This window comes from Eptatretus burgeri, chromosome 9 (genome assembly GCF_056783735.1).
Source record: "Eptatretus burgeri isolate ZD-2024b chromosome 9, Ebu_testis_v1, whole genome shotgun sequence".
NCBI lineage: Eukaryota > Metazoa > Chordata > Myxini > Myxiniformes > Myxinidae > Eptatretus > Eptatretus burgeri.
The window spans coordinates 13,971,512-13,995,876 of record NC_140969.1 but is presented as its reverse complement, the minus strand read 5'-3'; the positions used below and the strand labels follow the sequence as shown (position 1 = coordinate 13,995,876).

General features: G+C 43.7%; 1 protein-coding gene across 5 annotated transcripts in view; it reads right to left on the bottom strand.

Annotated features, from left to right (window-relative positions):
- The window catches only part of LOC147019566 (transcription initiation factor IIA subunit 1-like), a 97,150-nt gene that overhangs the window by 22,917 nt on the left and 49,868 nt on the right, over positions 1 to 24,365 (bottom strand). For all 5 annotated transcript variants that reach the window (XM_085894134.1, XM_085894136.1, XM_085894133.1 and 2 more), the window contains one exon: positions 18,726 to 18,781. In XM_085894134.1, the coding sequence (XP_085750260.1) occupies positions 18,726 to 18,781 (56 nt within the window). The remainder of the gene's footprint in view (positions 1 to 18,725; positions 18,782 to 24,365) is intronic.

Genomic DNA, 24,365 nt, shown 5'->3' with positions numbered 1-24,365 from the left:
TCTGACAAGTCTCATTATAATATGCGAATGTGAAAAGGATGCGATGCATACCTTTTGATTTGAATTGCAAGTTTGCAATGAATAATTTCCACATTTCACACGGACACAAACAAAGAATGAAATGAAATGATGGGCTGAATGGCCTCCTTCTGCATAGGAGGGGGAGGTTGAAGAGTTGGGCTTGGGAGGTGGGGGTGAGGATTGAAGGGATAGAGTTGGGAGAGGGGGATTGAGGAATTGTGGGAGGTTGAGGATTTCAGATGGGGTGGGGGGGGGAGTTTGGAACTTGAAGAAGACAGCAGGAGTGGAGGACAGAGCTCAGGGGCAGGATAGAGTTGGGGGGGGGGGAGGGAGGGTTGATGACTTGGTCACATTTTCCATTATGCAGAGCTTCCATGGGCCCTTGTAAGTGTACATCACTAAAAGGAGTAGCATCCGTCCATCACGCTTTATTTTAAAGGGTTTCTGCTGTCGTAGAGAAATAAATAACAAGAATGATCGCACTGTGGTCACAAAATATATATTTTTTTCGCCTCCTCTGTCCACTCAACTCCTTCATCCTTGCTCATGTCCCATGTGTCTGTGGAGAAAGCTGGGTCTGAGAATATTAAAAAAACAAAATAATGAAAAAAATAGGACCACAAGGCCAGAAGCTCACCTGGAACATAAACAACAGTCAGTCAACTCCCCCTGATGAAGGTTTTGGTCAAGTATCATCGAAATAGTGTTTGTGTTTCGGAGAAGAGCAAATAACTAGTTTTTGGGGGGTTTGGGGGGATCACCCCCCCCCAGACCACCCGAGACCCTGACTTTTTAATGCCATGAACAAACTTTGGTACATAAAGGGTCATGAAAGTTGTGGTCAAGTTTCATCGAAATTGTGTGTGCAGTTTCAGAGGGGAAAAAAGCAAATACATATTTTGAGTGGGGTCAAACCTGGACCAACTTTGACCCCCAATAGACCCTGATTATTTAAAAAAAAAAAACTTTTTAAAGCTGTGAACAAACTTGAGTTGCAATATACCAAATATCATTTTAGCCAAGTTTGGTCACAATCCCATTAGCAGTTTTGGAGAAGTTACGAGTGTTTACGGATGGACCGACTGACGGATGGACGACCTTCCAATCCCACAAGCTCCCCAAAACTACATTCCAGGTGAGCTAAAAATCATTACCCACGGCTCAGATTACATTTTCCAAATAGTCTCATTAACCTTGTGCCTGTCTGTCCTGTGTTCCCATGTGAATGAATACAATTTGATAGAAAAGATTCATAGTGATTCAATTTACCTTTATGTCTGTTACCTCAGTTTCGTCGTGTGTGTGTGTGTGTGTGTGTGTGTGTGTGTGTGTGTGTGTGTGTGTGTGTGTGTGTGTGTGTGTGTGTGTGTGTGTGTGTGTGTGTGTGTGTGTGTGTGTGTGTGTGTGTGTGTTTGTGTGTGTGTGTGTGTGTGTGTGTGTGTGTCTCTGTGGTAATCAACCTTTGGTTCATAAAAACCTGCAAGTGGTCATTCAAGTTATGGGACATCACCATGAAGCAAAAGTGAATTGTATTCAAATTGGGAAACTCGCATTTAAAGCACTCTTAAATGAGTCGATTAATCACAAGGTCACGGTTTTTTTAACCCCAACATGGGGCCGTTCAAAAATTACTTTACGCTATTTTTTAGGGAGGCACCTACGGGCTTGATTAAACCTTACTAATCATTTTTATTTGACATGTTATTACATTTTTCGGGGTCCCTCATCATGACTAACACTCGAACCAAACAAATCAAATGGAAATCAGACATAACAAAGCCGCAGACAGTGTATAATCAGCAAAAGCCGACAGGCCTCGTGTTTACCAGAAAACAAAGATGGCAGCCATATCATTTTGTCTGGGTGCCGAGGTGGGTGTGGTCCGGCATCTCTCTGACCAATGGGTGCACATTTCAAAAATCGAACCACACCAACAACAGCAACAGCAACCTGAGGCTCATGTAGACCTGCGACATGTCGCAGCTTAAAAATGGTACCGTTAGAAAGCTAGTCGGGGATTTACTTGTTTGGAAAGGTGATAATCAATTTACTTCGAACAAACATTTGTGTCCGTTAATCATAGGTCTGTTTTTTTAAGCCCATGTTTCCAGGAGGGAAGAGGAAGAAGTGTGAATTTGAGCTTAATGTAAGGGTTCCAACAGTACCATTTATATTACTCCACAACAGAAGGAGCCACTTTGATTGAAGCATGACAGACAAGGAAGGAACACACAAAATTACAGCACTGTACTGTGCAAAACTTTGGGTTATTTTCATTGTTGTGGTGCTATTCCCCATTCGTAGCCTGGTGTTGGCTTCGTGGTTAAGGTGGTGGCTGGGGATCCGAGGATCCTGAGTTCGAGCCCCGTTTACCACTGAATTAACACCAGGGGGTTGACTCAGCCTGTCATGCTTCTGAGGTTGGCGAAATGAGCACCAGCAAAACTGGAAATAGGGGCACTGCATCAGCAGCATAGCTGCGCCCCTCACCAATGACGCAACCAGCAATCAAAAAGGCAGCACACGATGGGATTCCCCATTAAACATTTGTGGGAAATTAGAAGTGTGCAATATAGGGAGATAATTCAAATGTCTGTGAAAGTCAATTTAATAATCACACTCACCTTTAAATAAATGAAATTAATTGGAAAATTGAAAAAGTTATATTCTTGCTTTTTACATATTATGTTATCATGTGCTGGTAATATCCACTTACCACGAAGAAAATATGCAGCAAACACCAAACAGTTTGTGAATTTTTGTCGAGTAAATAATAATAATGATTGAAATAATCAACATCAGTCACATCAATCAGGGTTTGCACAGCTATGGAAGACCAAATTTCCAGTTTTCCAGGAAAAAAAAAGTTCTTTTCCAGGACCTTTAATCCCAATATTTTATGTAACAAGTGACATTGGAATAAACCACAAGAATATGAATAAAACCTTGTTTGTTTGTTGTTATCCCATATTCCATTAATTACAAACACCCGCTCCCTCTGGGAGCAGCCTGGGGAGAAGGTGACGGGGTGGGGGAAGTGTGGGAGATAGGGCAAATAATCCTTTGTCTGTAACAGGGGTCAGTCAACCACTTGCACGATGGCAAGTGTACAGGCGAAAAGTTGAAAGTCGTCTCATCCTCTCTACTATTGCAGGGGGGTGGGTTTGTGCTCGTGACCTGACTCTGGGTACTACCAACACGTATGCAAAACTTGGTGGAGATTGGCCCAGTCATGTTATTTCTTTTGTTTTTCACACACACACACACACACACACACACACACACACACACACACACACACACACACACACACACACACACCTTTTTTATTTTGTCGAACACATGTATGCCGATAGGAAAATTTAGTAGTTTATCATGTTATACCACAGAACCATTCCACGTTATACCTTTTGCAGCATTAATGACCTGCTTCTGTCACATGGACTGCTCACATGAATTAAACCGCAATTAATAATTATCCTCATTTTCATAAAAAATTTCAAGTCAGACTACAGTAAACCCGTGTTTTCCACAGGCGGTTATGTTTCCTCTCAGCTATAAATTTGTGCGTCATGAAGGGTAGCCATTGTCCTGTTTTATAGAGGACAGTCTGGTTCTCTGCTCCTTGTCCTCTTTGATACGAAACCAGATGCCTTCATTTCCTCTCAAGCCACAATTTAACTTTATAATGTTGGTTTTCATTGGTTAATATATTTTGCATTTGCATTGGTCCTGTAAATGCCAACAAAGATCATATTTGTCACGTTTCTACATGATGTCTTTACATTACAGTTACGGCTGTTGCGTGATGCTGTTAAATGTTTGCCATTTCCTCATGACGTCTTTATGCTATGGCTGTTGCTTGACACTTAAACGTTTGTCTGTGCAAAAAAACTTCAGCATTGTCGAAACTGTTATGAGCTCTCCTGAAAAGAAATTCTGCCAGACGAGTGAGGCGAGGTATCTGAAACTTTTCAGCAAACCCCAGATGCTGTACGTGCTGCAGACTGCACTGTACGTCCTGCGTGTCTGTTACCACCTACACCGCAGCAGCCCACTGATTTACAATTACATGTGTAAAATCAAAACCATGGTAAAGATCCAGGGGTTTTGTTTACATTGTTGAGGCTCGTATGAGAGCTAACATATAGTGCACAACAAGGGGGTAGGAGGCAAGAGGGGCGGGAGAGGGATGGAGCAGGGAACACAGGGTATACAAGATGGACACCACAGGGATTTTCAGGAAGGAAGGAAGAGAGGGAAGGCAGGGAAAGCAGGGAATTTGAAGGAGGTGGGTTTGGGGTGGATTAACGGGGGTAGAAAAGATCGTAGTTTTGGATGGGGGAAGATCTGAGATCGTGGTGAACAGCTGTTTTGAAGACCTGGAGGGAAGAATGGGATTGAAGAGAGTGTGGGAGTTTCTTACAAAGTGGGGGGAAAAAAAGAAGAATGAAAAAGTGAAGGTGAGCAGTGATTCGTTATCAAATAGTTTTGGTCTGAATGGATAAATGCCAGAGGCCATTAACACTCATTTTGGGGCAGAGAATATAAGAATATAAGAGGTGATTAACTCAAGAATAATTTAGCAACTCGGGGTTGGGGGCGAGGGGGATTAGGATAAGCTCAGCACACGTCCATCCAGGGATCCAATAAACCATTTCAGCTTGGATTCAATGGTAAATACCAAGGGGAGGTTAAATTGGTTACGGTCTCTTGTTTTCTCTTGAAGAGACAGGTGGGAATTGTTTTCCATCTGGGGCCTGCTAGATTATTTATATTGACGCAATTATAAATTGGGATTTTTCCATAAGGATGTAAGCACTTGCATAATGAATGCACGACCCGATGTCATGTCATAAACTATTCAGTCACATGTCCTCCACTCCACATATTGCATGCGAATGTCACCAACAGCCCTACAACTAACTTCATGCCGCTTCGCTTTATTCGCTGTGTTTCACCTTCTGGATGCTTCGTCTCTCCGCTGAGTGCCGCAACTGTGAGCTGAAGACATGTTCACGGTTGAGCATTTTCAATCCCTGGTACCAGTATATGTTATAAGACCTCACAAGGCACCCTATATTGTGCGCTCACGGCCATTTTGATTACATTTAATTTCCTGTAGCGCACGTTTTCATTATATCAGTTCGTGAGTGTGCTTCATTTATTTTGCTGCCCGTTTTCAGGTCCCTCTATCTTTCATCATGGAATTCTCCATTGTGGTCGTCACGTGACTTCTTATAATAAACTATTCCGTAAAAGCACGTTTCGTGTGGTTACCCGTCATTGCAGATTTTGCACATGAGAAACCATTTCAACTATACTAGCCGAAACCCCGTCACAGACGGATTCCGTTCATTCAACCACCCTCACCAGCTCAACCACACTCGAGGGACATGGACTGGACAGGGCGTGCTTGCCCCCGCCTACTCATCCCCCGCCCCTGCCCCATTTCCCCCCCGCCTCCCACCCCCCCTTCAATTTGCTTACCCCCGCCGAAAAATTTAATTACCCCGGCCCCGCTCCTTCACTCCCCGACCGCCCATCTCTTGATTCCCTGCCCCACTTGCCCCTGCCCCCCTGTCCACCCCTCACACTCAACCTCGCCTAATTCACCCCAGCCCCCGCCCACTCACCCCCGCCCCATTTCCCCCCATCTCCCGCTTTCAATTTGCTTACCCCCGCCCAAAAATTTGCTTACCTTGCCCCCCGCCTCTTCACTCCCTGCCCCCGTCTCTTCATCCCCCGCCCCTGCACCATTTCCCCCCCCCCGTCTCCCACTCCCCGCCTTTAATTTGCTTACCCTCGCCCCTGCACCATTCCCCCCGCCTCCCACTCCCCGCCTTTAATTCGCTTACCCCCACCCAAATATTTAATTACCCCGGCCCCGCCCCCACCTCTTCACTCCCCGCCCCCCGTCTCTTGATTCCCTGCCCCACTTTCCCCCGCCCCTGTCCACCCCCTCACACTCAACCTCGCCTAATTCACCCCAGCCCCCGCCCACTCATCCCTCCATCTCCCGCTTTCAATTTGCTTACCCCCGCCCAAAAATTTGCTTACCTTGCCCCCCGCCTCTTCACTCCCTGCCCCCGTCTCTTCATCCCCCGCCCCGCCTCTTCACTCCCTGCCCCGCCTCTTCACTCCCTGCCCCCGTCTCTTCACTCCTCGCCCCCGCCTCAACGAAAAGTGTTTATTCTGCTTCAGAGTTGAAAGTTGACTATTGCCACTATGTGTGATGCACTCTTACAGGTACGAAGTTTCTTTCAGTCCAGGTCACAGTACCGAGAAAAACGTGACGCGACCGCTAGGAGGAGCACAAAATTGGTCCTTCAGTATTAACATATAGATGTGGCTTTAATGATAAATCATGGGGGAGGTTATAATTGGTAACGTTCTCTTCAAAAAAAAAAGTCAGCGGTATTAACGATTCAGACTGGCAGATTTTTAATATTTTCTCGATTTTCCAGGAGTCTCAAGGACTTTTGTAGGGTCATTTACAGCAATTGCGTGACCGTGGAGAGCATAGGTTCGTTTCTCAGTGCATTTGTCTTCTATGAGGGGTAAATAAAAAAATTTAGCCCCCATGCCCCTCGCAAAAATGCAGGCTCACTCCGTGAGAGCCCCAAATCCAAGATGGCCACTGTCGGCCATGTTGGGAATTATCTTTCCAATGGTTTGGCCTACAATGCTACACAGTACATGTATTCTGGGACTTTTTGGGTCAAGGAATTCATATTTGATGTTGGTTTGATGATTTGACCTACTTTTGACCTTCAAATCCAAGATGGCTGCTGATTTTCAGCTGGGAAAGGTCAATTTTTCAATGTTGGCCTAGAGCGTTCATAATAGGCTCTAATGAAAGCTCTTTTCATGTTGAGTTGAGGTATGGATAGTAGAACTACAAGTAAATGCACAGAGGTCATGTTGATAGTCAAAAAGGTAAACATTTGTGGTTGATGAGGAACAAACCTTTGCTCTCCATTGTCACGGAATTGCTGTAAATGACCCTACTACATGCATAAGAAGAATATTCCATTTTCCTTTCTCGTTGATGACATGCCCACCTACAAGTTGATCGTGCAGCTCAAGATGGAGAATCAAGAACTGTTCAAGGACATCATCCCGATTCTTGGCGCCTTCCACCAGCAGATGTCCTACATCTATGCTATCTATAAAAGATTCAAGGGTTCTGGCATGGCAGACACTCTGGTTACAGCAGGTGTAGTAGTGGAGGGGTCTGTTGACCAAGCACTACGAGGGAAGCACTGCAGGCGGGGTGTGCGCTGTATCCTGCTCTGGAGAGAGGCTCTTATCCATAAACGACTGAGAGAGATTCTTGAGTATGAGGAACTATCAGAGGACATCAAGCAGAATCTTGACACTCTACGCAATGCACTCACCGAGACACAGGAGGCTCTACAGGAAGCTCACAGTCATCTTGAGGATGATGATGATGACATGAAGGAGCTGATCAACAGAGTTTATGAGAAACCTGGCATAGACATGGGCAACTTCTGGGTCTCATTCATAGAGATGTCAGACCCTCTTGTCCAAAGTATTGATGCATGTCATGCAAGAAATGGCTCAGAGTACCTATCATCAACATACAACATGTTGCCTGGACTGATGGCATATGACAACCATGACTATGGAAGGTGGTTGCCAGATTATTGGGCGATGCTCTCTTCACTGTCAGATGAGCAAATGGCCTTCTTCAATGATCACTTCACCCAGTCCATGACAGGGCTACCCTACTCCTGCCAGCCACTGGACCTTTGGATAGAAACGACTATGAATCTGAACTCGAAGCTGAAGCAAGGATGGCTTCAGCTTTTGCAGAATGAGAAGCAACTGTTCTCAGCAACAAGGAATGCAAACAATGTCGCGAGGGTGAAAGCTACTGTGAATCGGAACCTCAAGCGCCAGCGTTCCCAAAGGAAACATGTTGAGTGTCAGCCAGCGAGGATGAAGAAGGATGAGCAGGCAGTTCATGACCTGCAGGCATGCATGAAGGATTTTGATGCTGAGCCCTTTGACATCTCCTCACCTACACTGAGGTCACTACAGTCTGGCCTGGTCGCATCACTGGAGTCAGTGTATGACCTCAATACCACACTACAAGATGGCCAAGCACAGGTTGAAACAATCCTGCAAGAGCGAGTGTTCACCAAGATGAAGCCTCTCAGTGCAACCATCCACAGGAATAAGAGGAAGAATTTTGCTAGTGTACAGATATGTGCACTATCTGGTGTGCCCATGAAGGTGGCCAAGATGGAGAGGTCAGGGCTGGCAGCCCTGGTAGAACTTGTGGAGGGATCAGGTATGATACAGCTTGAGTCAGCCCTTGAGGGGAGAGTGACTGAGGAGTGCCTCTCACTCTACAATGTAGATGGATCAATGCGCAAGACTGTGAAGAGCAAGTTGTTATAACTGTTCAACCTCGACCCAGTTGCTGAGAAACCACGGGACCACATCAGCCTCATGGACATGGGGCTGATTTGGTGGCGAGCCACCCCACGCCCGAGGACCGAGAGGCAAGGAAGCGGGATGGCTCAGAGTACTGCTGGAGTGACTACCTGGATAAGATCTGCGCTATCATCCTCTCACGCCAAGCTGATGCACGCCTCATCATCCTCATCAATGACAAGTATGACCTTCCCTTTGGCATCAAGGATGATTAGCATGATCGACAGGCAGCAAAACATCTCCACGTCCCAAATGTTTTCCCTAAGCCTGAAGACATGTTCCCAGGAGCCGCTGAGTTCAACAAACTCATGGTCAATTCAGGAAACTAGGTCAGACTGCAAAAGCTTGTGAAGGAACAGTTGAAAAAAACAAGTTGGTTGGGTGCAGAGTAGCATCATATACTGTGAGGGTGAGATGTCAACGAACCTGAGCACTGGTGTGGCAAATGGAGAGTATGTCTTCAAGCATCCAGAGGCAGATACAATGCTGCTCTCGGCCTATGCCAAGCTGAGGACTGGAAACTACACTGGAGCAGTTGTGCTAGACAGCGAGGACACCGACGTGTATGTCCAGGCGGCTTATGTCTCGCAACAACTCCGAGGTGATCTGTTGATTAAACGCAAGAATGTGTTAATCAACTGCCGTGCCATGCTTTCAGAACAGGTTGCAGATATCATCATACCTCTCCATGTCATCACTGGCAGTGATCACACATCAGGGTTCTATGGGCATGGGAAAAAGCCAGTGTTGGAGAAGGTTATCTCTGATCCTGAGGCGAGAGAGCTCCAAGGGCGAGTGGGTGAGTCTGGAGTTAGAGGACGAAGTCAGAGCTGATATGAAGGCTTTTGTCCTCTCCAAAGTTTATGCTGAGAGTGCAGATGTTACCTGTGGGCAAGCCAGAGCTTCTAAGTGGCACAAACTGAAGAAGAAGAGTATGATCCGCCTCCCACCTGATGATGACTCGTTGGATCTCCATGTGGAGAGGACGAACTACATCACATATTGCCAGCTCCATTACAACCTGTTAAAGCATCCGTCCCCCATTGACCATGGCTGGGAAATTCTGAATGGGAAGTGCTGACCAGTCCGCCACACCCTCCCCCCTTTACCCTAGCAGCTCATACCTTGTGACTGCTCAGATGAGAATAGTGATGAGAGTACTAGCAATGATGAGAGGAGTGAGGCCGGAGAATCCACAGATTCGGATGAAGACTAGCGGTCCATTAGTTACATTGGAAAGTTGTAAATTCAGGTTAAAGACATTGTACTTCCCTAAAATAGAGGGATATTGATGTACAAATGCATGCCAATGTATTAGAATATACACATTTCGTTGGTCCACCTCCAGTAATTCCATGACCATGGAGAGCAAAGGTTTGTTCCTCATCAACCACAAATGTTTACCTTTTTCACCATCAAGATGACCTCTGTGCATTTACTTGTAGTTCTACTGTCCATACCTCAACTCAACATGAAAAGAGCTTTCATTAGAGCCAATTATGAAGGCTCTTGGACAACATAAAAAAATTGACCTTTCCCAGCTGAAAATTAGCAGCCATCTTGGATTTGAAGGTCAAATCATCAAACCAACATCAAATATGAATTCCTTGACCCAAAAAGTCCCAGAATACATATACTGTGTAGCATTGTAGGCCAAACCATTGGAAAGATAATTTCCAACATGGCCGACAGTGGCCATCTTGGATTTGGGGCTCTCACGGAGTTCGCCCGCATTTTTGCGAGGGGCATGGGGGCTAAATTTTTTATTTAACCCTCATAGAAGACAAATCCACTGAGAAACGAACCTATGCTCTCCACGGTCACGGAATTGCTGTAAATGACCCTACTACTTGGCCAAGTATATCTTAAGACTTTCCGCGATTGGAAAATTGCTTTTTCATTTTTCCATGAATTTCAAGGAGTTTCAAGGACTGTGTGAACCCAGTTAATGTGAATTACAAGAAACCTCAATAGAAGTTGCAAATCAGTGAATATGTGAAGTTAGTCTTAATCAGCTTATTCCCTTGTTTGAAAGTCCAGGAAAGTTCAACATTAAGTCGAGAATGGCACCAAGGAAAAAACTTTGAAGAGAAAAGCATGTGAAGACTCAAACTCTGTGAGAAGGGCACACTATGAAGAAAATAGCAGAAAAGCTGAAGATCTCCAACAATGAATGGTGCGAGGTACACTTTACAACGCCTGAAATAAACTGGCTCGGTACAAGACAAGAAAAAGCCAGCAAGCAGAATCCAACAGAATCTCCCCAAGACAAGAAAAGCACTAAAGTTGGTCAGTTTACGCGATGGAGCAAAAATCAAGCCGGCAGCTGACAAATGAGACGCAAGCAGGCCTGAACAGTAACATCTCGTTCAGCACTGTGTGAAGAAGGCCAACTGCAGATTAGCAGCAAAGAAACCACTGCTGAGACCACAGAATAAGATGAAAAGACTGAAATTTGCAAAGAAACAGCAACATTGGGTGACTGAACAATATAATTGGGGAATCTCATCTGATGAATCGAAGTTTGAACTTTTTGGATCCAAGTTTGTATGCCAAAGACCTGGAGAACGTTACGGCACGCAGTTTGCAGCATACTGTTAAACACGGATAGTCTCCAACTGTCTGGGTTGTATCTCAAGTTTTAGTGTCGGAACTCTTGTTACAATCAAAGGGATGATAACAAAAGAGAAGTGCAAGCAGGTACTGCAGCACCTTGCAGTTCCTATTGGAAATTGTTTAATCAGAAGAGGATTCATTTTCAAACAAGATAATGATCCAAAACACACTTCCAATATAATAAAACAGTACTGTATTTGGCGAACAAGGTTATAGCTGGTGTGCTCCAAGTGTTGGAATGGCCACCCCAGAATCCAAACATGAGTCCCATCGAGGCCATATGTGATTACCTGGAAACAAAGAACAACAAGAGGAACCCAACTAACCTTACAGGACTGTGGAATGTACACAGGATATTTGACACAATATTCCTGCAAGAGTGATTCAGTCATATACAGGAAGCATAGGTAAAAGAGTGATAGCACTCAAGAAGGCAAAGGATGGACACACAAAGCATTGACTGGAACTACAAAATGACACTGTTCTTGTTAATTACTGAAGCAGTTTGTTTCACATGCTTATATAAAGGCTGTTAATTTATAATAATACACACGTATGACCATGACTGATAATTTGATGAATTTACTCTAAAGTATGAATATCATTGGGCTAACCAAAACTTCTGCACAGTACTGTAGAATGTATTGGTGTGTGTGTGTGTGTGTGTGTGTGTGTGTGTGTGTGTGTGTGTGTGTGTGTGTGTGTGTGTGTGTGTGTGTGTGTGTGTGTGTGTGTGTGTGTGTGTGTGTGTGTGTGTGTGTGTGTGTGTGTGTGTGTGTGTGTGTGTGTGTGTTGGGGGGGGTGGGATATCACCATATAACAGATAGGAATGTATTGTGTAGCATGGTCTGTATGCGAGTAGATAGCCATCTCGATGTATAAGATGGGAAATGACAGCTGAAGCATTGTCTTGTTTGCCGGTTCACCATACAAGGGATGGGGGTGGTAATATTGAAGGATGATGGTTCAGGAAATTGTGTAAAACCACTATGTAAACCTCTGCCGGGGGCGGGGGGTGCCGGGAGGCTTGGCACGAAAGAGACGGGGAAGCCAAAATTGGGAGTTGCTGGGGGGGGGGGGGAAGAGAAAAAGAGAGAGAGAACAAGAGAGAGACGGACAGAGAGAGACGGACAGAGAGAGACGGACAGAGAGAGACGGACAGAGAGAGACGGACAGAGAGAGACGGACAGAGAGAGAGACGGACAGAGAGAGAGACGGACAGAGAGAGAGACGGACAGAGAGAGAGACGGACAGAGAGAGAGACGGACAGAGAGAGAGACGGACAGAGAGAGAGACGGACAGAGAGAGAGACGGACAGAGAGAGAGAGACGGACAGAGAGAGAGAGACGGACAGAGAGAGAGAGAGACTCTCCTGCTGATATCCTCATCGTCCTGCAGTCATCTGGATGTCTTATTGTCCCTTCTCAACATCTGCTTGCCCAGCTGCTCCAAAAAGCCGAGTTCCCCCCCCCCCCCGTTTTTATTCTCTCCCCAATCTGTGACTGAGTTCGGAGTGTTTCGTTCTTTAGATTTATTATACCCATTTGTACAAATTTATTACTTACGAAATCTAAAGATTTCGTAAGTATATTGATGACTTCCGTTTCTGTTTGTTTGTTACTTAAGAAATCTAAAGATTTCTTAAGTATATTGATGCCTTCCGTTTGTTTGTTTGTTTGTTTGTTTGAAGGCACGATAACTCGAGAACGGAAGAAGCTACCAATGTCAAATTAAACCACGTGATTCAGGAGGGTGATGGCAAGTGCTTATTCGATTTTGGTCAAAATCGGTCAAAGGTCAAGGTCAGGGTGAGGTCAAATATTTGATTTTTGATGGTTTGGTACAGATAACTCGAGAACGGAAGAAGCTACCAATGTCAAATTACACCACGTGATTCAGGAGGCTGATGGCTAGTGCTGATTAGATTTTGGTCAAAATCGTCAAAGGTCAAGGTCACAGTGAGGTCAAACATCCAAAAAATGATAACTCGAGAACGGAAGAAGCTACCAATGTCAAATTACACCACGTGATTCAGGAGGGTGGTGGCTGGTGCTGATTAGATTTTGGTCAAAAATCGGTCAAAGGTCAAGGTCACAGTGAGGTCAAACATCCAAAAACATTCGATTTTTGATGGTTTGGTACAGAATCATCGTAGAAACTTCTGGTTTGCGTCGCGACCTTCTCTCGAGAGCGCTTTTATTAGACAAGGTCAGAGGTCAAGTTGACGATTTCGTAAGTACCAGTCTATGACTGCTTGTTTGTTTGTTTGTAGGCACGATAACTCGAGAATGGAAGAAGCTACCAATGTCAAATTACACCATGTGATTCAGGAGAGTGATGGCTAGTGCTGATTAGATTTTGGTCAAAATCGGTCAAAGGTCAAGATTACAGTGAGGTCAAACATAATTCTGTAAATTCACGTGGAGAAATGGAGTATTTTTGCTTCACTCGACGTTACGAGTTTATTTTAACTTCGATTTTAATTTTGTCTTCGGTTTTTGCGATCGCTTTGGACGCTTAAAACTCGGTTGTCGAAATTCTGGTAAAAATCGGATGTTTTGGAGACGTTTTAAGATTGTATAAAAAATATTTCACTCGACGCGTCACGGGTCGTCCCATGATGCAGTGGGCTCGAGCAGACGCGTCGTTGAGTTACGTTAAGGTATAATTGCGTGGAGAAATGGAGATTTTTGCTTCGGTCGACGTTACGATTTTTGATGGTTTGATGCAGAATCATCGTAGAAACTTCTGGTTTGCGTCGCTACCTTCTCGAGAGACAGCTTTTATTAGACAAGGTCAGAGGTCAAGTTGACGATTTCGTAAGTACCAGTCTATGACTGCTTGTTACTTACGAAATCTAAAGATTTCGTAAGTATATTGATGGCTTCCGTTTCTGTTTGTTTGTTTGTTTCTTTGTTTGTAGGCACGATAACTCGAGAACGGAAGAAGCTACCAATGTCAAATTACACCACGTGATTCAGGAGGGTGATGGCTAGTGCTGATTAGATTTTGGTCAAAATCGGTCAAAGGTCAAGGTCACAGTGAGGTCAAACATCCAAAACATTCAATTTTTGATGGTTTGGCACAGAATCATGGTAGAAACTTCTGGTTTGCGTCGCTACCTTCTCCAGAGACAGCTTTTATTAGACAAAGTCAGAGGTCAAGTTGACGATTTCGTAAGTACCAGTCTATGACTGCTTGTTTGTTTGTTTGTTTGTTTGTCGGCACGATAACTCGAGAACGGAAGAAGCTACCAATGTCAAATTACACCACGTGATTCAGGAGGGTGATGGCGACTGCTGATTAGATTTTGGTCAAAATCGGTCAAAGGTCAAGGTCACAATGAGGTCAAATATTTGATTTTTGATGGTTTGGTACAGATAACTCGAGAATGGAAGATGCTACCAATGTCAAATTACACCACATGATTCAGAAGGGTGATGGCTAGCGCTGATTAGATTTTGGTCAAAATCGGTCAAAGGTCAAGGTCACTAGTGAGGTCAAACATCCAAAAAATGATAACACGAGAACGGAAGAAGCGACCAATGTCAAATTACACCACGTGATTCATGAGGGTGGTGGCTAGCGCTGATTAGATTTTGGTCAAAATCGGTCAAAGGTCAAGGTCACAGTGAGGTCAAACATCCAAAACATTCGATTTTTGATGGTTTGGCACAGAATCATGGTAGAAACTTCTGGTTTGCGTCGCTACCTTCTCCAGAGACAGCTTTTATTAGACAAAGTCAGAGGTCAAGTTTACGATTTCGTACGTACCAGTCTATGACTGCTTGTTTGTTGGTTTGTGTGTTTGTGTGTTTGTTTGTAGGCACGATAACGCAAGAACGGAAGAAGCTACCAATGTCAAATTACACCACGTGATTCAGGAGGGTGATGGCTAGCGCTGATTAGATTTTGGTCAAAATCGGTCAAAGGTCAAGGTCACAGTGAGGTCAAACATCCAAAAAATGATAACTCGAGAACGGAAGAAGCTACCAATGTCAAATTACACCACGTGATTCAGGAGGGTGATCGCGACTGCTGATTAGATTTTGGTCAAAATCGGTCAAAGGTCAAGGTCACAATGAGGTCAAATATTTGATTTTTGATGGTTTGGTACAGATAACTCGAGAATGGAAGATGCTACCAATGTCAAATTACACCACGTGATTCAGAAGGGTGATGGCTAGCGCTGATTAGATTTTGGTCAAAATCGGTCAAAGGTCAAGGTCACAGTGAGGTCAAACATCCAAAAAATGATAACTCGAGAACGGAAGAAGCGACCAATGTCAAATTACACCACGTGATTCAGAAGGGTGGTGGCTCGCGCTGATTAGATTTTGGTCAAAATCGGTCAAAGGTCAAGGTCACAGTGAGGTCAAACATCCAAAACATTCGATTTTTGATGGTTTGGCACAGAATCATGGTAGAAACTTCTGGTTTGCGTCGCTACCTTCTCCAGAGACAGCTTTTATTAGACAAAGTCAGAGGTCAAGTTTACGATTTCGTACGTACCAGTCTATGACTGCTTGTTTGTTGGTTTGTGTGTTTGTGTGTTTGTGTGTTTGTTTGTAGGCACGATAACGCAAGAACGGAAGAAGCTACCAATGTCAAATTACACCACGTGATTCAGGAGGGTGATGGCTAGCGCTGATTAGATTTTGGTCAAAATCGGTCAAAGGTCAAGGTCACAGTGAGGTCAAACATCCAAAAAATGATAACTCGAGAACGGAAGAAGCTACCAATGTCAAATTACACCACGTGATTCAGGAGGGTGATTGCTAGTGCTGATTAAATTTTGGTCAAAATCGGTCAAAGGTCAAGGTCACAGTGAGGTCAAACATCCAAAACATTCGCTTTTTGATGGTTTGGTACAGAATCATCGTAGAAACTTCTGGTTTGTGTCGCTACCTTCTCTGGAGACAGCTTTTATTAGACAAGGTCAGAGGTCAAGTTGACGATTTCGTAAGTACCAGTCTATGACTGCTTGTTTATTTATTTTTGATTCTGTATTTTCCTTTTCTTTCCAATCACAACCCGCTGTCGTCTCCTCCATCACGATTAAATCCTCCCTGGTTTCTCCCTTATTGATTGCGGTTCGTGAAATAAACCTGTTGGGTTCAAAAGCTCAAGTTTCCTCGTGTCTCTCCTCACGACCCACGTGCGTGCTGCCACCATTAATTCGGACCACCTCATTTGAGCCACTCTGGACATCGCAGGACTTCGACCTGATGCCGCGATAAGCTCAATGTTAGTTTAGCCGTCAATGCTACAGTATATAATGCAGAGTAATACTTCTCAAAGCAATCAAAAAAATATAATAGTACAGTACAATGTCGATAATCTAGTGTTCTAAAATCTCGCAACTCCAAGAATCCAGTAGGATTTCAAAAAATATATAATTTTTTTTTCGATATTTTAATTAAAAAAAAAAGTATTCCTTTCTCCCCCATTTTCAAAAATCAGGCAATTGCTCTTCCAGAATCTGAGGTTGCAGCATTTCTTAGACACTGTGCTCTCTTGGATGCATTGTGCAGTGCTTACGTAACCCATACCACCACTTCATTGTTTGATGCACCGTCCAGTACTCAGTTAGAATTTGTGGTGGTCACATCCCTTAGCATTTCAATTACTTTTTCTGCACTGCATTTTTTACCGTTACAATAGTATCCAAAAAATGTTCCAGGTACAGTGACAAGTGTATTGGTGTTAGAAGTGCAAAGAGAAAGCACATTACGCTAACAATGATGCAGAAATTGGAAAATATACAGATGATAGATAAGGGACATCGAGTGTGAAGCCGGCAAAACAATTAAACAACAGCCACAATTACGTGTTATTAAAAAAAACTTTCATCTTTTTTTTTTTTCCACGCATTTCACTTCATTTTACATCCTCATTGAGACTCAGACAGACATGCAATATGTTTGTGAAGTACATGATGTGATCAGCAAAGCAACAGGTAGGCACAGCTGGTACATTTTTTAAAATTCGATTTAGGACACCAAGTTTTCACGTCACACCTTTCATAAAAATAATTTAAAACAAATTACATGAATAATAAATGTAAAGGTAAGTTTAGAAAAATGCAATGGATACAATTTTGTAGGATAAACTTATTATTTCGTATGCAGCTTGGGGCTACTGGTTGCATCATCACTGGGAGCTTGGCTGTGCCGCTGATACAGTGCAACATTTCCAAGAAGGTGGTACTCATTTTTCTGACCTCAGAAGGATGACAGGCTGAGTCAAGCCACCTGGTGTTATCTAACGGCACGACAGGGGCTCAAACTCAAGACCTTAAGACCTTAAGAAGCCAACCACCTTAACCAATAAACCAACCCAAGGATCATGTGGGATCCATCCATCCATTGGGACCATACTCTGTGCAGAGCGTTGGTGCTGCCTAAGAAGTCTCCTTGGCTATTGGGCACAATCCTGGACGGGTCACCACTCCGACACAGGATAGCAGCAAGCTGGCACTCATTTTGCTGACCTCAGAAGGATGACAGGCAGAGTCAACCCCACCTGGTATTAATTCAACAGCTGAATGGGATTTGAACTCTGGATCCTTGGATCCCAAGCCCACCACCCTAACCATTAAACCAACACCAGGCATGTGATCATGTGGGATAAATGCAACATATTCATCAATGCCACATATAAGGCTGCATTGTCTGAAATATTTTTAGAGGCCAAAAGTGAAAAAGTAAAACAATTTCTCAAGGAAACTTTGGGACAAATCAGAGGAAAGTCCATGTATTCGCATCTCTTGTGTCAGGTGACCACTCAAGTATTTATTACCTCAGGCACCATGGCTAACCTAGCTTTTTCCTCAACCCCTTAACTTGTCCATGTCCACCTGCATTCTCATTCTCCCACACTGTGACCGACTCCCTCAAGAGACCCCCCCACACACAAAGCCATCTTGCTTTTCCCTGAATATTGTACAATATCACACAAACACCGTGAATTACATAAAGATAATTTAAATAAATAAAATCAGTGATGGAAACGAACACATACCTGTACGTGTAAGGTAGGTAAAGGTGGGTCAAATAAAAACATATTTTTGCTCTTGGAGGGTACATAATTATGATTTGCCTATTTGGAGGGCGGGAAACATTTCACGGATGGATCGTAGGATATGATAACATTTTGGAATCACCGCAACATATCTGGGGATGAACGTTTTTAAGGATGGATAAGGATTCGAGAACCAGCACATCAGTTTTTGGTTTTGATGACATGATCCCTGTCATGCAATAAATAAATAAATAAATAAATAAATAAAGACTCCTATTTTTTGTCCGTGATAGAAGCTAAAAGGCAAAGATATGATTGCACCTTCATGCCAGATTTCACCCAATGTCACCCCTCCCTAACCTTTCCACTTTGTACAAGTATCAGGTGGAGATGGTTAAGTGCCCCCAGCTCCTGAGCCTGTCTTACTTACTGGGCAGCTGTACGAGTTGGTGGGACTTTCATTTCTTGATACAGCTTCCCAACTACAACCTGATTTTTCAAATCCCTTTCAGAAAGCAAGTAAGCATTTGGGCATTTGTGATTAGAGGTGTTCCCAAAACTGAGCACAATATCATTTACAAGGGCTACAAGCTTCATACCATGCCACCAGCTGTCAGATGCTGAATTCCATGACCATCCTGCAGTACGAAGGAAGCTGTAAAGCAAAGATAATAAAAAAGACAAAAAAAGTTTTAAATACATAAATGAATTAGATATGAACAGAAATACAATTTTTCCAGCAATGTAACATTTGCAACAGGTTTTGAGACACTTTTGCAACGTGATAATGAACCCAGACATGCAATGAAAAATAGCAGGAATAGCCAAGCGGTCCTCCCAAAATGGTCTAAATTTCATCAACAGTGGTGTGCAGCAAAAGATTCTTGAATAAGGAAGTAATAATTTGGAAAAGTTATTTACTCACATATAAACGTTCAATTCACCTTTGCCAAAAAAGCAGTTAGCCCAAACATCCCATTCGCACAACTTGCTGTTGTGCTGTGAAGGTGTCACCAAGAAACATTATGTGATCGTAGCTGCCAGCAGTGGTAATGGTTCCATTTTAACAGTCATGGAAGGCACACAATTGCATACAAGGTGTGTTCAAAAAGTATCCAACCTTAATTTTTCATGTGTAAACAAATGAAGCAAGGGAGGCATGGTTTGGTGCACGTATGTCGGCGATCCTAATTCGTATGCGTGAATATTTTCCTGCCTACAGAAGCTGTCAGTCGCCGACAGACTGCCGGTGAGTGAGGAAGTGTAAGTGAACGCCGTCGGATTTTCGTTTTTGACAAAATGACGGAAAAACTTGAACAACGCTACTGCATCAGATTTTGTGTAAAGCTTGGCAATTCCCAAGATTCAACAGGCCTTCGGGAATGAAGCAATGGGCACCACACAGATAAAAGAGTGGAACAACCGCTTCATAGATGGTTGCACATCAGTGTAAAGTGAAGCACGTTTTGGTTGGCCCTCAACATCACGAAATGAGATCATCATTGACCAAGTGAGGACCCTGCTGATGCAGGATCGTCGAATCACGATCAGAGAACTTGCAGACGAGGAGGGCATCAGCATTGGATCCGTTCATTCCATTGTGACTGAGGATTTGGGCTTAAGGAGAATCTCAGCGAAGTTCGTGGCAAAGCTGCTAACGATAGAGCAGAAGCAACTCCATTTGGAGATCGCACAGGACATGCTGGAGACCGTGAACAGCGATCCCAACTTCAACACAGTGATCACTGGCGATGAGATCACAGTGATCCGTCATTTTGTCAAAAAACGAAAAACCGACGGCGCTCACTTACACTTCCTCACTCATCGGCGGTCTGTCGGCGACTGACAGCTTCTGCAGGCTGGAAAATATTCACGCATACGGATTAGGATCGCTTACATACAGTACGTGCACCAAACCATGCCTCCCTTGCTTCATTTGTTTACGCACGAAAAATTAAGGTTGGATACTTTTTGAACACACCTCGTATATGCCATTTTAGAAAAACCCAATATCACAAATTATCTTGCAACTTCTAATAAAATAAAAATCCCCAGAAAGCTTGATGCAAAATTTAACCAGGATTACAGTGTTGCACAAATCTGAGCAATTTCCCAGTGCATCCTAACAAGGTGGATCTGTTCAAAGTCTGGAAGGTTGATGGTTCAATTCTGACCTTGTTAGAGTTACACCAAGGAGTTTAGAAAAGATACATGCTGCTTCCTTATGCCTGATGTTGGTTTAATGGTTAAGGTAGTGGGCTTGGGATCCTTAGGTCCTGAGTTCAAATCCCGATCAGCCATTGAATTAATACCAGGTGTGGTTGACTCAGCCTGTCATCCTTCTGAGGCTGGCAAAATGAGTACCAGCTTGCTGGGATGACTCAGCCTGTCATCCTTCTGAGGCTGGCAAAATGAGTACCAGCTTGCTGGGATGACTCAGCCAACGGAATAGCCTGCGTCAGAGTGGCGACCTGACAAGGATTGTGCCCAATAGCCCAGGAGACTGCTTTGGCAACACCGACGCTCTGTACAGAGTAGGATCCCAATGGATGGATGCTGATTCCTTGCTCGACACTCAGAATTTTGAAAATGGAGCAAACACAAACCCAATGAGTTGGCACCCATTGGAGAGTGAGATTACTCACCAATGAGTTGGCACCCATTGGTGAGTGAGATTACTCACTAAAAGTGCCCCACTGACTGGAGATAAAAGCACTGCCCTTGGATGGTGCCGGCAGCACTGTGTATTCCAGGAAGGAATTCTCCCCCCCCACCCCCCCCCCCAAAGGGTCAATGGCCATGTTTGTATGTAGGTGATTCCATATGACAGCTCTTCCATGAGCCTTAGAAACTTTAGAAATAAGGAAAAGCCAGAAAGCAAGAGGTAAAGGACAAGAAAGAGGTAAAGAGCAAAAATACAAGAGAGAACGATCAAGAAAGGAAGAGGTAAGAGGTAAAGAGCAAGAAAAGAGAAGGGGAATCTGCCCTTTCACAAAAGAATTGGGCTACCATCTCTATGGCAACAGATATTGATTACACCTGGGAACACTTTCACAAAAGCAGACTTTCTCATATATACCAGTTTATTCCATCTCATCTACAGCTATCTTATCCATCCTGTTGGCTCTGATGCACCAAATTCTGTGGGGGAGGTAGTTGCAGTCAAGCAACTTGGAACGCAAAGCAAACTGGTTTGGTTTACAAGTGCCACGAGTTGTCTGCTTCTCTATACCTTTAGGTCACTCCAGTGTATCCATCCTGAGGCAAGCCAGAAAATATCACCATGCATATCTCAAAGCTGAACTCTTCAAACAGCCTCCTTCCTCAGTCATGGTGGTCGCTTGTCAAATCCATCTCTGGTATGTGTGCTTGCCTTATATCCCCTGCCTCTCCTCAAATGGCATGTCTGCAGACTCTGCCCGAGATAAGACAGTAAGCCTCAACTGTATGTTTGCCTCAAAATCTCGTTTGTCCAACTCATTCCGTTCTGTCCCCACTTTCCCCTCATATCAAGTGTGTACTAGATTTTGTATCCTCACACAAGAAGGTAGACAACGTTCTTTCCAGCCTCGACGATGGGCCCAGATGGCATCGGTGCCCATGTTCACAAATCCTGATCTGCTTCTCTTCTGTCTGCTCAATTCAGCCTGTCCTCTGGCCACCTCCCATCTGCCTGGAAGTCAGCAAACATCAATTCCATCCCCGAGTAAATGGATCCTCTCAACTAGACCAGTAAAATAGGTTCCAATTATAAGCAAAGTCATGAAATATATTATCACTACCAATATAAAGTCTTTCCTCTTTTCAAACAGCTCATCTCTGACCATCAGTTTGGATTAAATCCTGGTCAATCACTACTGAACATGCTGCTGCTCCTCTATCAGCAATCCTACTTTGCATGCAAAACTCTCTACCTATGACATACAAGGCTGTGCTTCATTCATGGCTTACTCTATGCACACATTGAAATGAATGCTCTCATTTCCTCGTGCAGGCTGCTGTGTTCCAAGACAGTGTGTTGGGCTTAGTCTTGTTCCTCATCTACATAAACGACCTTTGGGATGCTTTGGAAAGCCCTCTGTTATTTGATGCAGGATCCCCCACAAGGCCCTATTTGATTGTTTGTACCTATATCCTGATGCTGTGTGGACTGTGCTTCCCCACTGATGGACCTCTGGTAGCTTGTACATGTTGATGCGTTTGAACCTGGGGAGTAACTGCTGAAAGGTATCTATTCGGGTTCTTCCCGACATCTTTGCTCTTTGTTCCTTTAATACTTCTTTCTAATTTTTTCACAATTCTCTTTATTCATTCTCATTCTTGCTTTTTTTCTCTTTCATCTCTTTTACTTTCTATTCCTCCCTCTCTTTATGTATCTCTTGAAGGAGAAATGAATTCTTGCAGAAATTTTTCTGTAAGGCTCACTTGGCTGCAACTGGATAGGTTTGAGGGTTGTGGAATCGTGGGCTGAAACCCGAATCTTATCCAGGTTCCTCCTGATGACTCAAACTTTGCTCTTCACTTCTTCGGTTTCTTTCTTTGGTCTTCCTTTTAACTGCATTACCATAATCACACTGATTTGCAGAGTGATGCAGCTGAATCTCTCTGAAAATTACAAAATGCTAGTATGAGAAATGCAAAATATCCTTCAATCCTGAGAGATCTCCAAATGAACAAACCCACCTATTTCCATGGTCAGCCACTTGAAAAGGTTCAGTCTCAAACGTATAGGCCTCAATATTAGCGATAACATCTCCTGAGCCAACCATGTAGCAGAGCTGTTAGCATCAAAATCCAGCTGATTCATAAACTTTCATCGATCATAGTCTTTCCTTGGACTCACTTTCCGTGGGAAATCAGTGCCACTCAGAGTCTACAAGGCCTTTGTCCATAGCTCAATTGAGTATGTACTGACTCCCCCATGAGCTGTTGCCCCAGCATCACATGTGTCGCTTCTGGATTCTGTGGAATGTAAAGCTCTCAAGATTATTGAAATCTTATATGTCAAAGTCAAAGCACAAGGCCAGTTGCTTTCACATCACAGGCAGGTCAATGATCATTGGTTTTTTTTGTTGTTGTTTTTTTACTGCATCTTCTGTAATATCGCTCCCTCGTCTCTCTGTTCTCTGACCCTCCATATAAAATCCAGGATGCATGTGATCTTTCAGTAACCCCCGTCTGGTTAAACTTCCAAAATCCAGGCTGACTACACACCTCAATTCCTTTTTCCTCACTTTTCCCCATCTATGAAACCACCATCCAGAAGCTGCTTTTCTCCACTCTTCCCTGTAGGGCTTCAAGCAGACAGTGCACCTCCACTCCATGTCACCCCACGCTGACTCCTGATCTTTATTACCCCAAATAACCTTTCCTAACTCAACCCTCTTACTTACTGGTTTCAGTGTTTCCTCCCCTCATCCATCTCTTCCTTTCCCATTTGTTCATTCCCGAGTTTAAATTGTTGCCCTGCTTCCCCACTGTCAATTCAACCATGCTCTTCCATGAGCCCCACTCTTGCAAAGAAAGAAAGAGATGGAGATAGAAAAAAAACAAATAATAATAAAACCGAAATGTTTCTGGACAGATTGCTGGCCACTCAAAGCGTTTTCCCCATTTGTATTTTTACCTCTGCTACCGAAGATTTGAAAATTTGTTTGTGAACAAAACATCTCAAAAAGTTGCGCACGGATTTCGACAACATTTTGTGGAGAGCTTGGGGATGTGACAAGGACGAAATGATTCGATTTTGATCATGATCTGAATCCGGATCTGAAAATTAAGTGATTTTTCACCATTGGGAGATCGGGCCAAAAACGACATAGAGCAGGATATTTCAAAAAGTTATGGATGGATTCAAACGAAACTTGGTGGGTGAGTTGGTTAAGTGACAAGAACAAGCCAATTAAAATTTAGTTCAGGTCTAAATCCAGATCCAGCCCATTAGTGGGATACATGACATAACCTAATCTGCCTGGCAGAGGTATGCTCTCCACCGAGTGCCCTTCTAGTTTACAACTGCATTCTCCAAGGCATCGAGAAAATTTAACCACTTTTGTATGCAAGTTAAGGATGATGAAAGAGGCCATAGACAAAAAAACAGAAGTAAAAAAAATAACATCAGGCCACATGTGCAGAAAAAGTACCCAATTTGCTTGACAAATGTACAGTGCAACCAATAAGGCCTGCATCCCATATTTACCTCCACCACTGAAGGTGAACAGAGGTTATGTTTTCACCAT